The 16,508-nt window shown below is 44.4% G+C and overlaps 1 protein-coding gene across 9 annotated transcripts in view; it reads left to right on the top strand.

Annotated features, from left to right (window-relative positions):
* ntng2b (netrin g2b) overlaps positions 1 to 16,508 on the top strand; it is a 184,649-nt gene that overhangs the window by 89,163 nt on the left and 78,978 nt on the right. For all 9 annotated transcript variants that reach the window (XM_090233914.1, XM_090233910.1, XM_090233913.1 and 6 more), the window contains one exon: positions 13,945 to 14,588. In XM_090233914.1, the coding sequence (XP_090090040.1) occupies positions 13,945 to 14,588 (644 nt within the window). The remainder of the gene's footprint in view (positions 1 to 13,944; positions 14,589 to 16,508) is intronic.

Genomic DNA, 16,508 nt, shown 5'->3' on the forward strand with positions numbered 1-16,508 from the left:
GGACGGTGTGTGTGTGCATGTATGTGTATGGGCCTGTGTAGTGACAGATGAGGGACGGTGTGTGTGTGCATGTATGTGTATGGGCCTGTGTAGTGACAGATGAGGGACGGTGTGTGTGTGCATGTATGTGTATGGGCCTGTGTAGTGACAGATGAGGGACGGTGTGTGTGTGCATGTATGTGTATGGGCCTGTGTAGTGACAGATGAGGGACGGTGTGTGTGTGCATGTGTGAAAGAAGAAGAAAAAAACCTTCCTGTCCCACAACAGTTTGTTTGTTTTAGAAGGTAGAAATCAGCCAGCTCTAAAAATAGACATGAGAAAGAGAGAGAGGTGGGGAAAGAGAAAGAGAGGTGGGGAGAGAGTGAGTGCGTGAAACGGAGGGAGGGAGAGAGGTGGGGAGAGAGTTAGAGCGAGAGTGAGAAAGAGAGAGAGAGAGCAGCTGGAAGGAGAGGAAGATGGCAGCTGGTGGTGTTGTGGAGTAGAGAACAGTCAGTAGATCACTTCTTTCCCAGACTGGGCCCAAGGCCATGCCACCTCCCCCTGCCCAGGATAACCCTTCCCAGACTAGGCCCAAGGCCATGCCACCTCCCCCTGCCCAAGTTAACCCTTCCCAGACAGGGCCCAAGGCCATGCCACCTCCCCCTGCCCAAGATAACCCTTCCCTGGCTGCCTCTTTCCTGGCTGCCCTCTTTGCATCATCCCAGGCTAATCCATCTCTGGCTGCCTCAGCCCTGGCTACCCTCGTTGCCCCTTCCCTGGCTACTTCTGCCCATGCTGCCTTTATCTGCCCCTTCTCAAGCTTTCCTGCCCTGCGCCAGCAGACAGATCCAAACAGGGACACCCAAACCCTGCAGGCCTTGGGACTGACGCCAACCCCTAGAGCGAGTTAGGTCTTCAATCCTGATTATCTTGTTCCTGTAAAACCAGCCAGTAGTAACACACCTGATTACCACCTGCAGTGAGCAACTAATCATCAAGACCTTGATTAGATAAATCAGATAGGTTAGTACTGGGCTGGAATAAAGCCTGCACCAAAAATCTTCTATAAGGAGTAATAATGGCAGCTAAAGATGGATCTGACTCTGGGAACATAGAACCACTAGCTTGCATAAACCACACAAACTTGTTAGAAATATAAGATTGGGGGAATTGGTCAGGGCAATAATGGTGTATTGATAGGAACATCATAGGGTTTCAACATAAGCAACACAATAATGATTCCATCATAAACAATACATGAATAGTCCTGAGCCAAAAGTCCAAAGAGCAAAATTCACCATGTAATTGAAAACCTTATGCTGCATTCACAACCAAGTGGTAAGTTGTTAATTACCAGTTGTAAAGTTGTGAATATGAGTTGGATGCATTCAAGTGCTTTTAGTTGGATGCATTCACGTGCTTTGCTAATGGAAAACAATCTGTCAACCATAAACTAAAAGTACAGCTATCATGCTTTTAAACTAATTATAGCGTTCAAAAAACATGTTGTTTAGTTTTATAAATAATGTTTTATAAGTCCTACCAGAACCTCTGGTTGAGTCTTTGAGTCTTTGAATGGAAGCCCAAGTCCAAATAAATATTTGTAAACCAATGAAAAAAACATAGAAAAAAGAGAATCCCTACACAACCCAAATATCAATAGTCAATACTCCAACAGAAAATGTAAAGGTCCAATGGAAGGCTCTAAAATATTCAATGTATATTTCCACAAAAAAACATGTTGAATGTTGAGTAAAAAGGCCTGAAATTAGTAGCAAACAATGCTCTCCAAACAATGGGCCCGCAGTCTAATTCAAGATGGCACTTGTGGGTTGGACACGTCTCCAACCACACCCATACCTGCAACGTTAAAGACCTTCTGCTTCATAGACAATTATCATCAGTGTATTAACATAGTCTTGGCATTATAAAAAAAATGGTTTCATCATTTCATTTCTTCCTTTTAATCACTGTTTCGTTGCTGAGCATTTTCAGGAGGCTTAAAAAGGCTTGTAAAGTTTGTAATTTCCAATTTAAAAGGTCAAATTTGATTTGATAGCATCCTAACGAATAATGTATAATCCCCTACAAAAATGTCCAATAATTATAATCCACATAATAATTTCCATAATAATTTTCACATTTACTGTGGTTGCAGGATTATTTTCATGCTGTAGCAAACTGTTCCAAATTAAGATCCTACATCTGTAGTCAGGTCAATGTTTCATTTCATTTTTGCTTTATGCCTTCATGGCAATGCATGTTACAAGTTTACACAGGCAGTGTGTGTGTGTGTGTGTGTGTGTGTGTGTGTGTGTGTGTGTGTGATAATATTGAGGAACACATGGCTTGTTGGTGGCCTAATATCAGTAGAGTCTTGGGCAGTTCAAGGTGGGACTAAGGAGGATCTGTTGCAAGGCTCAGACAGCTTGAGGTGAAGAACTCAAACCACCTCTAAGCCTCCCGATGATACCACTTCACCTGTCTGATCCTTGGATTGAGTACAATATTTGGAACATAGTCTATATGGTTAGTTAGTTAGTTAAGATTTCCTCTCTCATGGGATTACAGTAAACAAGAATGGCAGGATGTCCCCAAAGAGTTTAAGAATCCAATCAATTGTTGTTGTTTATTCTTTGTCACATACTTCGTAAACAACAGGTGTAGACTAACAGTGGTTCCCCCTGAGTGTTCTTTTAGCAGTAAGTGGACTGAGTACTGTGTCGTGCCTTTGGCATCATTAAACTGAAGACTTATTTTCATCAGAAATTCTCTGTAATTATTATTACATGATTAAACTAACTTAATCATGTAACTGTAATTAGCTAGGAAGTCGGGGCACCAAGGATATTCAGATTACAAAGTTATAATTTTCCTAATATCACTTTAAGATATTTTAATATCTGATCAATTAGTCTTCTAATTAATGAATTATTCTTTACCTCACGTTAGTCTCATTCCAAACGTCGTAAATTGTTGGTTATCTGCACGAACCCAGTCTTCATTATGAGTCATCCATACATCAATTGTCTTAAATCATTTATTTATTGACTAACTAGATAATCACAGAAATGCACAAACAAACAAGTAGATATGGTTACAAGGAAATTATAGGGGAATGTGCCCTAGTGGGCTAAACCGGCATCGCGGCTTGGTGGACAAAAGGGAAGTGGGGGTCGACTGAGATAAAAGACAAAGTTGATAATGATAACAATTGAAATGCTAATCCTTTGCACATGAACGCTCACTCATTTGGGAATAATTGCAATCAATATATATATTTACGCTCATTGTGTCGTCGTGATCTCTGTTGGAGAGTTTGTCCGCCCTCTCTCTCTCTCTCTGCCGAGGTTAGAATAGATAGTTCAGAGTAACATTCAGCAGTGTTGTTATAGAATAGATGTTTTGGTGGTTTTCGGTCTTCACGTTCAATGGTACCAAATTCCTAGCTGCAGACTAGTAATTAGTATCAAAGATTTGTTATTTTTCTGTCAGTTCGATAGTCTCAGAGTTTAACCACGTGGTATGGTTAAGAGTTCAGCAATCAGCTGAAACCTTAGCGCTCTCGTGGTTATCGAGGTAAGCTGGTCTCTACTCAAATCTTAGCACTCTCGTAATTGAGAGAAGCATGGTCTCTAGATGAATTCCCAAGGTGGGGGTTATATTCGGAAGAGCGGAAAGGGGCTGTCCCATGATGCCAGATCGATGTCTGTGCTCATGGGGCGGGCCAATGATTTAGTTAAACTCCAAAGGGAATTGGAGTTTCCTTCATTAAACAGTTTAAAATCACATTACATAATTTCCCAAATAGTTTTATCTTTACTCATTCATTTTACACAACAATTAGATGCAAGCCTCACAACTGAGACTCTTGTATAAACAGGGTTATGGTAATGTGGCTGTATTGTCTCTCATGAGTTTCACAAAATTGTACAAAACGGACCAGTTCGTAGCTGGCTACTTCACCGACCGTTTATACATTCTCCAGAACATGAATATTGTTCAGTTCTCAAGTTCTGTGAGGTGGAAGAAGTTCCTTTATTCTCTCTGTGAAACCTTTTCTCCTATACTGTCTGGCCATGAGGAAGAGTGTCTCCTCCAGGAATGTACGATCTGAGATAACAGCAGCCTGGGTGTAGGCGAAAGAGAGAGGGGGAAGACACGCTATACCCAAAGAGGGCCACGTCATGACTACTGTATATGGAACACAGTCTAGTGTTAAGTGTTCCTATAGCCATGGTATACATAGGTTGTGTCCTGAGGGAGTTCACAGTTTGGGGAGAATCAGGACGTAGACATAGTAGTACAGCTGAAGATCAGGCCAGGATTTCCTGGCTGCCCTCCTGTCCTGTTATAATGTAAGTTCCCATCCCCTGACAGTTGCTCTTAGGCATCAGCTTAGACCTGTTCAGTGCAGACCTGTTCAGAGCAGACCTGTTCAGTGCAGACCTGTTCAGAGCAGACCTGTTCAGAGCAGACCTGTTCAGTGCAGACCTGTTCAGTGCAGACCTGTTCAGTGCAGACCTGTTTAGAGCAGACCTGTTCAGAGCAGACCTGTTCAGTGCAGACCTGTTCAGAGCAGACCTGTTCAGAGCAGACCTGTTCAGTGCAGCCCTGTTCAGTGCAGACCTGTTCAGTGCAGACCTGTTCAGTGCAGACCTGTTCAGTGCAGACCTGTTCAGAGCAGACCTGTTCAGAGCAGACCTGTTCAGAGCAGGCCTGTTCAGTGCAGACCTGTTCAGTGCAGACCTGTTCAGAGCAGACCTGTTCAGTGCAGACCTGTTCAGAGCAGACCTGTTCAGAGCAGACCTGTTCAGAGCAGACCTGTTCAGTGCAGACCTGTTCAGTGCAGACCTGTTCAGTGCAGACCTGTTCAGAGCAGACCTGTTCAGAGCAGACCTGGCTGTTGGTAATCGGAACACAGACTGTCCTGTGATGTAGCGGCAGCCAGATGCCCCTGCCCTCGTCACCACCAACTTCAAATCAAATTGTATTGGTCACATACACACAGTTAGCAGATGTTATTGCGAGTGTAGCAAAATGATTGTGCTTCTAGATCCGACAGTGCAGCAATATCTAACAAGTAATCTAACAATTCCATAACAACTACCTAATACACATACTGTAAATCTAAGTAAATGAATGGAATAAGAATATATAAATTAAAATATATGGATGAGCAAGATGCAATAAATTGTATAAAATGCAGTATATACATATGAGATGAGTAAGGCAAGATATGTAAACATTATTAAAGTGGCATTATTCAAGTGACTAGTGATCCATTTATTAAAGTGGCCAATGATTTAAAGTCTGTATGTAGGCAGCAGTCTCTCTGTGTTAGCGATGGCTGTTTAACAGTCTGATGGCCTTGAGATAGAAGCTGTTTTTCAGTCTCTCGGTCTCAGCTTTAATGCACCTGTACTGACCTCGCCTTCTGGATGGTTGCGGGGTGAATAGACAGTGGCTCGGGTGGTTGTTGTCCTTGATGATCTTTTTGGCCTTCCTGTGACTTCGGGTGCCTGGAGGGCAGGTAGTTTGCCCCCAGTGATGCGTTATGCAAACCGCGCCACCCTCTGGAGAGCTCTGTGGTTGTGGGTAGTGCAGTTGCCGTACCAGGCGGTGATACAGCCCGATGCTCTCAGTAGTACACCTGTAAAAGTTTGCGAGGGTTTTAGTTGACAAGACAAATTTCTTCAGCCTCCTGAGGTTGAATAGGCTCTGTTGCACCTTCTTCACCACGCTCTGGGGGTGGACCATTTCAGTTTGTCCGTGATGTATACACCAAGGAACTTAAAACGTTCCAATTTCTCCACTGCTGTCCCATCGATGTGGATAGGGGGGTGCTCCCTCTGCTGTTACCTGAAGTCCTCGATCATCTCCTTTGTTTTGTTGACATTGAGTGAGAGGTTCCTTTCCTGACACCACACACTGATAGCCCTCACCTCCTCTCTGTAGGCTGTCTCGTCGTTGTTGGTCATCTTTTTATTTTAATTTTTTCTCCCCAATTTCGTGGTATCCAATTGTTTTGGTAGCTACTATCTTGTCTCATCGCTACAACTCCCGTATGAGCTCGGGAGAGACGAAGGTTGAAAGTCATGCGTCCTCCGATACACAACTCAACCAAGCCGAACTGCTTAATAACACAGCGCGCATCCAACCCGGAAGCCAGCCACACCAATGTGTCGGAGGAAACACCGTGCACCTGGCAACCTTGGTTAGCGTGCACTGCGCCCGGCCCGCCACAGGAGTCGCTGCTGCGCAATGAGACAAGGATATCCCTACCGCCCAAGCCCTCCCTAACCCGGACGACGCTAGGCCAATTGTGCGTTGCCCCACGGACCTCCCGGTCACGGCCGGTTGCGACAAAGCCTGGGCGCGAACCCAGGGTCTCTGGTGGCACAGCTAACGCTGCAATACAGCGCCCTTAACCACTGCACCACCCGGGAGGCCCCGTTGTTGGTAATCAAGCCCACTACGTTGTGTTGTCTGCAAACTTGATGATTGTGTTGGAAGCGTGCATGGCCACGCAGTCATGTGTGCACAGTGAGTACGTGAGGGGGGCTGAGCACGCACCTTTGTCGGGCCCCAATGTTGAGGATCAGCGAAGTGGATATGTTGTTTCCTACCTTCACCACTTGGGGGCAGGACCCAATTGCACAGGGTGGGGTTCAGGGCCTCAAGCTTAATGATGAGCTTGGAGGGTACTATGGTGTTGAATGCTGAGCTATAGTCAATGAACAGATGGATAGGGCAGTATGCAGTATGATGGTGATTTTATCGTTTGTGGATCTATTGTGGCGGAAAGCAAATTGAAGTGGGTCTAGGGTGACAGGTAAGGAACATATCCCAGTCATCCCAGTGATCAAAACAATCTTGAGCGTGGATTCCAATTGGTCAGACCAGCGTTGAAAAGTCCTTAGTATGGGTACTTCCTGTTTGAGTTTCTGCCTATAGGAAGGGAGGAGCAAAATGGAGTCGTGGTCAGATTTGCCAATAGGAGGGCAGGAGAGGGCCATGGATGCATCGTGGAAGTTAGAGTAACAGTGATCCAGTGTTTTTCCAGCTACAGTCGAAATAATGATAGAATTTAGGGAGCCTTGTTCTCAAATTTGCTTTGTTAAAATCCCCAGCTACAATAAATGCAGCCTCAGGATATATGGTTTCAAGTTTGCATAGAGTCCAGTGATGTTCCTTGAGGGCCGTCGTGGTATCAGCTTGAGGGGGAATATACACAGCTGTGACAATAACTGAAGAGAATTCTCTTGGGAGATAATACGTCGGCATTTGACTGTGAGGAATTGTAGGTCAGGTGAACAAAAGGACTTGAGTTCCTGTATGTTGTTACAATTACACCATGAGTCGTTGATCATGAAACATACACCACCGCCCTTCTTCTTCCCGGAGAGATGTTTATTTTGGTCGGCGCAACACACAAAGAATCCAGGTGGCTGTACCGTCTCCGACTGCATATCCCGAGAGAGCCATGTTTCTGTGAAACAGAGTATGTTACAATCCCTGCTGTCTCTCTGGAAATCAACCCTTGCCCTGTGAGCTCACCAAGTAATTTGGTGTCACTCTAAAGTGGAAAGGTGGAATAAACGAGTCGGGAGTAGGTTTTCTTGATTGAACAGAGTTCTCTGTTGAGGGATTTCTGTCAATACAAACACTCCAACACAATCAATGAGAATCTCCCAAGGAAAAACACACATCTTCTTCTTCAGATGAAACAGGAACACAAGACGATTATCTTTAAACTATAACAAAAATCACGGGTTTGTCACCATCTTAATGGTTCTTCGAGGATAGCTCCCCTCTCTTGGTGGCCATTCTCCAGAGATGGTTTATCTTCTCCTTCTCTTTGCCTTCCAAAAGATACGTCCTCTCCTTTAGTGGAGCAACCACTCTTATTCTTTCTTTTTCCTCTCCTCTCTGCTGGTTCCCTCCTCTCTCTTGTAGGGGAAAGAGAATATTTCATTAGTACCGTCAGCTGTGCTTAATTGCCTCTGGTCACCTTGACTCACATGCCTGGTTGGGCTACTATCCGTGAGCCCAGCCTGCCCTCTGGTGGTCCTTCCACACCTGATTTCGTCGACCTTGTTATCTAGAGACTGGACATTAGCGAGTATCATACTCGTAAGCGGTGGGTGGTGTGCGCGCTTCCGAAGTCTGACCAGAAGACCGCTCCGTCTTCCTCTTCTCCAGCGACGTTGTTTTGGGTCAGCCTCTGGAATCAGTTCAAATGCCCTGGGTGGTTCGGACAAAGGATCCGCTTCAGGAAAATCGTATTCCTGGTCGTAGTGCTGGTAAGTTGATGTCGCTCTGATATCCAATAGTTCTTCCCGGCTGTATGTAATGACACTTAAGATTGTCTGTGCTAAAAATGTAAGAAATAGTACATACATTTTTTTAAATACTGCAAAGTCTGTCTGCGCCATCTTGACTGACAAAGAGGTTTAGCATAATGTTGCAGATACACAGACACACACTCCCTCTCACACACGCGCCATACTCACACTGATAGAGACACTGATACCCACACGCTCACACGTGCATGCGCACATGCTCAAACAATTCATCACTCATCCTATCACACTACTACTCCCACTATCACTCACACACTCACCAGCATAATAACTGACACACACGTGGTGCAGTTGGTAGAGCATGGCACTTGCAACGCCAGGGTTGTGGGTTTGATTCCCATTGGGCCCAGGACAAATGAAAATGTGCGCACTCTTTACCTAAAGTCACTCTTGATAAGAGTGTCTGCTAAATGACTAAAATGTAACAGACATACACTTCTTATGTACAGGACAATCACATTCCCCAACAGGGCAAGGGAGACAGTCCCCTGGTGACCTTAACTCACAGCAAACAACAAAACAAACACACTGAGCCAGGAAGCAATATCCCTGGCTGTATCTCACTGTGGGCTGTTTTAATGGGACGGTTACTTCATTGGATGATTGTTCCAAAGAAACTACATTGTGTTCTTTGGCTGTCCTGGACTTTATTGCCCTTGCTGGCAAGGAGAATGAGAGCAAGAGAGATTACAAAGCATGCCTTCTGTTTATTTTGATGTAGGTCATTTGAATTTGATTGGGTCCTATTCCTTCTTAGACAAACAGACAAATTGTATTGATAATGTGAGTTGTTTGAATTGAATAGTATGTTTGGTACATAGTTGTTTAGTGTTCCGATGTCTCTGTAACTTACTGGAGTGATTCCTCTCATAAAGATGGATATGCCCATTTATATTTGCATCTGGTCCATACGTTCTCCAAATCACACAACAAAAAATATATTTCTCAGATTTTGAGTGTCAGTATCCAAATCTAGATCCCTCAGGTGTAGGGAAATGAGGGCTCAAGCAAGCTTTTGCTCCAATTGGGACGTGTCATATCGGCTCATAAAATACTGTTTACAGATGTAAGATCTTAATTTGATCACTCTTTTGTTGCTGATAATTGTTCCGCAGAGCATTAAATGTAAACTTGTAGTGTATTTGAGTTAAAAATGCTTCTAAAGTTTGAAATTCCAGACTTGATTTTCCCTAACAAAAAATGTATCAACCCCTACAAAAATGGCCGTTAATTATAATCCACATAATATTTCACATGTGCTGTAGCAAACTGGCTAAAATTAACTACATGTGTTCTTACTGAGTCTCGTACTTAGGTTAGATTGTTTCTAGACCATGGTTATTGTGTATTCTGAGCCAGATCTAGGTCTCTAAGCTTAAGGGAATGAGCAAGCTTCTGCTCCGATTGAGACGCGTCCCTCCAAAAAAGGGAACCTGCTTATCACTGCCGCATGTTTACGGCGACAGAGTTCCATCGCCGTGGTGCTCATCGTCGCGGCAACAGGATCCCAGCGAGGATAAATGCTGGATGGGATTAGCGGTGCGGGCCACCTGCCGTAGCAGTTGGCTGGGATTTATGTGTGTGTGTGTGTGTGTGTGTGTGTGTGTACATACTGCTGGCAGGAGGTAGCTATGTGGGGCAGGGTAGAAGAAAGAGAAGAGGAGGGGAGAGGGGTTAAGGAAAGAGAAGAGGAGGGGAGAGTTAAACAAATACCAACACTCACCCACTCACTCACGCAACCCTCCCATACACAACAAAATACTTCCCCCCTCCCTGATTATCTAAGAAACAGAGAGGTCAGCCAATAAGGTCAAGTGCAGCTTTTAGTGCATAATTTAGTTCATCACTGCTCAGTCCCACACCAGATCCAGATGTGCATGTAAACCACAAGTACACACACTGTATTTGCGTCATTCTCTACACAGACCCTCCGCCACTCTGTCCTGTATATTGCATTAATGCAGTTCCGCTATGTAACCTATGTGTCCTTGTGTATCTGGGACAGTGTGACAGTGTCAGTTGAGTGTAATCATTTTCAATAGGATTTGGAGGTCAGGGGTCATTTCCTTAGGGCAGGCCACAAATCCTCTCCAATGTAGGTTGCTGCATCGGAGGCAGGAGTGAGGGGTGGACAAAAATGTGTACCTTTTCTTGGCCTAGGGCCAGATTCCGGTTGGAAATCCTGGTTGGAGGATTCTGGATTTCCTGCTGATTTCCTGCTGATTCCTGGAATCTTCCAATGAGTTTTGGGAAAGTTTCTAGGGTTTTGCAACCCTAGTTGTGTATTATGGAGTAGCAAGCTGTTGTGTTTAACAGGCATCTCTCACTATTTTACTGTGTTGTGTCTGTGCCTCGTTGTGTTACGTCTAATAAGGGGGTGATATCAGCAGTAGTTAATGAGGTTATCTGAGAGGAAATAAGCGTGCCACGTCTCCCTAGTGAGAGTGGGAGGATCTCATCTAATGTTGTTGTTGGGAGAAAAGACCCAGTCCTTTCAGTATTAAGTCATAGCCACCCACACTGTTAGATCTTCTATAGCAGGGCTGTTCAATTCGGTAGCCTCAAGATATCTTGTGCTGCTGGTTTTTCATTCTTCCTCTCTTAACAAGGATTGATGGCCTGGAACACTAGGGCCGTGTTCAGCAGAAACAAACATTTTGAAATGGTGTGATAAATCGTCAGACAACAACAAACATACATTTCTGTTTCAAAAACTTGTTCTACTGTGTGCCCTACTGAACCCAACGCAGCTGGGTGAGGATAACACAGTACCACCGATGCGGCCCGCTATCATAGACTGTAGCTCTACTTCTCCATGGCCGACGTCAGTAAAACATTTAAACGTGTTAACCCTCGCAAGGCTGCCGGCCCAGACGGCATCCCCAGCCGCGTCCTCAGAGCATGTGCAGACCAGCTGGCTGGTGGGTTTACGGGCATATTCAATCTTTCCCTATCCCAGTCTGCTGTCCCCACATGCTTCAAGATGGCCACCATTGATCCTGTTCCCAAGAAGGCAAAGGTAAATGAACTTAATGACTATCGCCCTGCAGCACTCACCTCTGTCATCTAGAAGTGCTTTGAGAGACTAGTCAAGAATCATATCACCTCTACCTTACCTGCCACCCTAGACCCACTTCAATTTGCTTACTGCCTCAATAGATCCACAGACGATGCAATCACCATCACTCTTCACACTGCTCTATCTCATCTGGACAAGAAGAATACCTATGTAAGAATGCTGTTTATTGACTATAACTCAGCATTCAACACCATAGTACCCTCTAAACTCATCATTAAGCTCGAGGCCCTGGGTTTGAACCCTGCCCTGTGCAACTTGGTCCTGGACATCGTGACGGGCTGCCCCCAGGTGGTGAAGGTAGGAAACATCACCTCCACTATCCTGATCCTCAACACTGGGGCCCAACAAGGGTGCGTGCTCATCCCCCTCCTGTACTCCCTGTTCACCCATGACTGCGTGGCCCAGCACTCCTCCAACTCAATCATCAAGTTTGCAGACGACACAACAGTAGTAGGCTTGATTACCAACGATGACGAGACAGCCTACAGGGAGGAGGTGAGGGCTCAGGGAGTATGGTGCCTGGAAAACAACCTCTCACTCAAAGTCAACAAAACAAAGGAGATGATCATGGACTTCAGGAAACAGCAGAGGGTGCACCCCCCTATCCACATCGATGGGATCGCAGTGGAGAAGGTGGAAAGCTTCATGTTTCTTGGCATACACATCACGGACAAACTGAAATTGACCACCCACACAGACAGTGTGGTGAAGAAGGCACAACAGAGCCTCTTCAACCTCAGGAGGCCAAAAAATGTTGACTTGTCACCTAAAACCCTCACAAACTATTGAAAGCATCCTGTCAGGCTGTATCACCGCCCGGTAAGGCAACTGCACCTCCCGCAACCGCAAGGCTCACCAGCGGGTGGTGCGGTCTGCCCAACGCATTACCGGGGGCAAACTACCCGCCCTCCAGGACAACTACAGCACCTGATGTCACAGGAAGGCCAAAAACATCATCAAGGACATTAACCACCCGAGCCACTGCCTGATCACCCTGCTATCATCCAGAATGTGAGGTCGGTACAGGTGCTTCAAAGCTGGGACCGAGAGACTGAAAAACAGCTTATTTCTCAAGGCCATCAGACTGTTAAACAGTCATCATTGGTACATTAGAGGCTGCTGCCAGTAGGCATAGACTAGAAATGGCCACTTTAAGGAATGTAACGCTTGTCACTTTAATAAGGTTTAAATATCTGGTATAACTCATCTTATGTGTATATACTGTATTCTATACTATTCTACGGTACCTTAGTCACACAGTTATACTGTTTTCTAAACTATTCTACGGTATTTCATTTACTTATTACTTATCCCTTATTACTCATTTACTTGTTTACATATCTTGCATTACTCATCTTCATATTTATAGAGTCTTAATTCATTCCTACTTAGATTTGTGTTTATGGGGTATACGTTGTGTAATTTGTTAGATATTACTTGTTAGAGCTAGAAGCACAAGCATTTTGCTACACCTTCAATAACATCTGCAAATCACGCATATGTGACCAATTAAATTAGATTTGTTTTGGAATCTCTGGGCCAGTCAGTGACATTATTCAATCAATTAACTACTATTTTTCAAAAAAATTATATTTCACCCAGGTTGAGAACAAGTTCTCATTTACAACTGCAACCTGGCCAAGATAAAGCAAAGCAGTGCGACACAAACAACACAGAGTTACACATAGGATAAACAAAAGTACAGTCAATAACACAATAGAAAAATCTATATACAGTGTGTGCAAATGGATTAAGGAGGTAAGGAAATAAATAGGCCATAGTAGCGAAGTAATTACAATTTAGCAAATTAACACTGAAGTGAGAGATGTGCAGATGATGATGTGCAAGTAGAAATATTGGTGTGCAAAAGAGCAAAAAGTAAATAAAAACAATATGGGGATGAGGTAAGTAGTTGAGTGGGCTATTTACAGATGGGCTATGTACAGCTATGTACTATGCAGGAAAGAACCAGTATGACTACATATCTTCAGGCTAGGATTTGAGTAGTGGTTCTTCTGAGAATAGCTTTTCACAAACTACGTCCACTATGTTTTGCTTATGCTTGTTGTTTTTTTCTATTATCGCAGTGTCACCATAAATCAGATGATTTATCAACTCGGCCTCCACAGAACTGTAACTTGCTTTTGTTATTGGCTGGTTGTGTGCTTTTGACTGACTGGTTAGTTTTCTGTGCAGGTGTTGTTCACTGACTTAATTAGAAGGATAAATTAATGCGCATATAAAGTTTCAAGATACCCAATGTTTCAGTCTAAGCTGTGATGATTTTGCCTGACTATAGATCGAAACAGCTATTGTAATAAAATCTGGGTTTTTTCCAATATCTTGGAAGCAGTGTGTTTTTTCAACAGTCACAGTATATTCCAACTTACCTGCAAGAGACTCTTGATATGTGAGTGCAACCCTTTACTAGCAACTCATTATCTTGTCCCTCTCCCTCTCCCTCTCTCCTCTTTCCCCTTCTCCCTCCCTCCACTCCCTTCTCTCCTCCCCCTCTCCAGGAGAACCCGTACCTGTGCAGTGATGAGTGTGATGCCTCCAACTCGGACCTGGCCCACCCTCCCCAGCTGATGCAGGACCGCGAGCGCACAGGCCGCATCACCTACTGGCAGACAGTTACATGGTCCCGTTACCCAGAACCCCTCTTGGCCAACATATCCCTGGCCTGGAACAAGAGCCTGGAGTTGACCGATGACATCGCCATCACCTTCGAGTACGGCCGTCCCACCATCATGGTGCTGGACAAGTCCATGGACCATGGTCGCACTTGGCAATCCTACCAGTTCTACGCCGATGATTGTCTAGATGCCTTCAACATGCCGCCGAAGCTTGTCCGTGACCTGTTGCCTGCAAATATTACCCGTGTCATCTGCACTGAGCAGTTCTCACGCTGGGTGGGGTCGAAGAACGATAAGAATGTGAAGTTCGAGGTTCGTGAACGTTTTGCGGTGTTTGCCGGACCGAGGTTGCTCAACATGGACAGCTTGTACACGCGCATGGAGAGTATGAAGGGCTTGAGGGACTTCTTTACCTTCACTAACCTCCGGCTGAGGCTGCTCCGGCCAGCCCTGGGGGGAACGTACGTGCAGAGAGACAACCTGCTCAAGTACTTCTACGCTATCTCCAACATTGAGGTGCCCGCCAGGTAAGAGAGGGTACAATTTTGTATTTATTTATTTTTTGTACATTTTGGGGGAGGTGGGGGGTGGATCAGCTTTAAAATTGCAGATAGATTGATTCAAGTTCCATCAATGTAATTTTCTGCATCACTTCATTAATATAACCCATTAATATCAAAGTGAAAACATGTTTTTAGAAATGTTTGCAAATAATCTAAAAATAAAAAATGGAAGAATCACATTTACATTGGTTTTCAGACCCTTTACAAGCACCTTTGGCAATGATTACAGCCTCTAGTCTTCTTGGGTATAACACTACAAGCTTGGAACACCTATATTTGGGGAGTTTCTCCCATTCTTCTCTGCATATCTTCTCAAGCTCTGTCAGGTTGGATGGGGAGTGTTGCTGCACAGCTATTTTCAGGTCTCTCCAGAGATGTTCGATCGGGTTCAAGTCCGGGCTCTAGCTGGGCCACTCAAGGACATTCAGAGACTTGTCCCGAAACCACTCATGCATTGTCTTGACTGTGTGCTTTGGGTCGTTGTCCTGTTGGAAGGTCAACAGTCTGAAGTTCTGAGCGATCTGGAGCAGATTTTCATCAAGGATCTCTCTGTACTTTCTCTCTCTTTTACTTTTACTTTCCGTTCATCTTTCCCTCGATCCTTACTAGTCTCCCAGTCCCTGCCGCTGAAAGACATTCCCACAGCATGATGCTGCCACCACAATGCTTCCCCGTAGGGATGGTGCCAGGTTTCCTCCAGACGCTACGCTTGGTATTCCAACTTAAAAAAGCAATTTCATCCATTTTAGAATAAGGCTGTAATTTAACAAAATGTGGAAAAAGTCAAATGGTCAGAATACTTTCTAAATGCACTGTATATCTATTTTTTAAATATACAGTACCAGTCATATGTTTGGACACACCTACACATTCAAGGATTTTTATTTATTTTTACTATTTTCTACAATGTAGAATAATAGTGAAGACATCAAACTATGAAATAACACCGATGGAATCATGTAGTAACCAACAAAGTGTTAAAGAAATCTAAATACATTTTAGATTCTTCAAAGTAGCCACCCTTTGCCTTGATGACAGTGTTGCACACACTTGGCATTCTCTCAACCAGCTTCACCTGGAATGCTTTTCCAACAGTCTTAAAGGAGATCCCACATAATATGCTGAGCACTTGTTGGCTGCTTTTTCTTCACTCTGCAGTCCAACTCATCCCAAACCATCTCAATTGGGTCGAGGTCAGGTGATTGTGGCGGCCAGGTCATCTGATGCAGCACTCCATCACTTTCCTTCTTGGTCAAATAGCCCTTACACAGCCTGGAGTTGTGTTGGGTCATTGTCCTGTTGAAAAACAAATTATAGTCCCACAAGGCCAAACCAGATGGGATGGCGTATCGCTGCAGAATGCTGTGGTAGCCATACTGATAAAGTGTGCCTTGAATTCTAAATAAATCACAGACAGTGTCACCAGCAAAGCAACCTCACACCATTACACCACCTCCATGCTTCACAGTGGGAACCACACATGCAGAGATCATCCGTTCACCAACTGCGTCTCACAAAGACACGGCGGTTGCAACCAAAAATTTCAAATTTGGGCTCATCAGACCAAAGGACAGATTAACACCGGTCTAATGTCCATTGCTTGTGTTTCTTCTCTTCTTCTATTGGTGCTCTTTAGTAGTGGTTTCTTTTCAGCAATTCGACCATGAAGGCCTGATTTACACAGTCTCCTCTGAACAGTTGATGTTGAGATGTGTCTGTTACTTGAACTCTGTCAAGCATTTATTTGAGCTGCAATCTGAGGTTGGTAACTCCAATGAACTTATCTTCTTCAGCAGAGGTAACTCTGGATCTTCCTTTCCTGTGGCGGTCCTCATGAGAGACAGTTTCATCATAGCGCTTGATGGTTTATGCGACTGCACTTGA

Source organism: Oncorhynchus mykiss, chromosome 5 (genome assembly GCF_057628025.1).
Source record: "Oncorhynchus mykiss isolate SJ-2025 chromosome 5, ASM5762802v1, whole genome shotgun sequence".
Classification (NCBI taxonomy): Eukaryota; Metazoa; Chordata; class Actinopteri; order Salmoniformes; family Salmonidae; genus Oncorhynchus; species Oncorhynchus mykiss.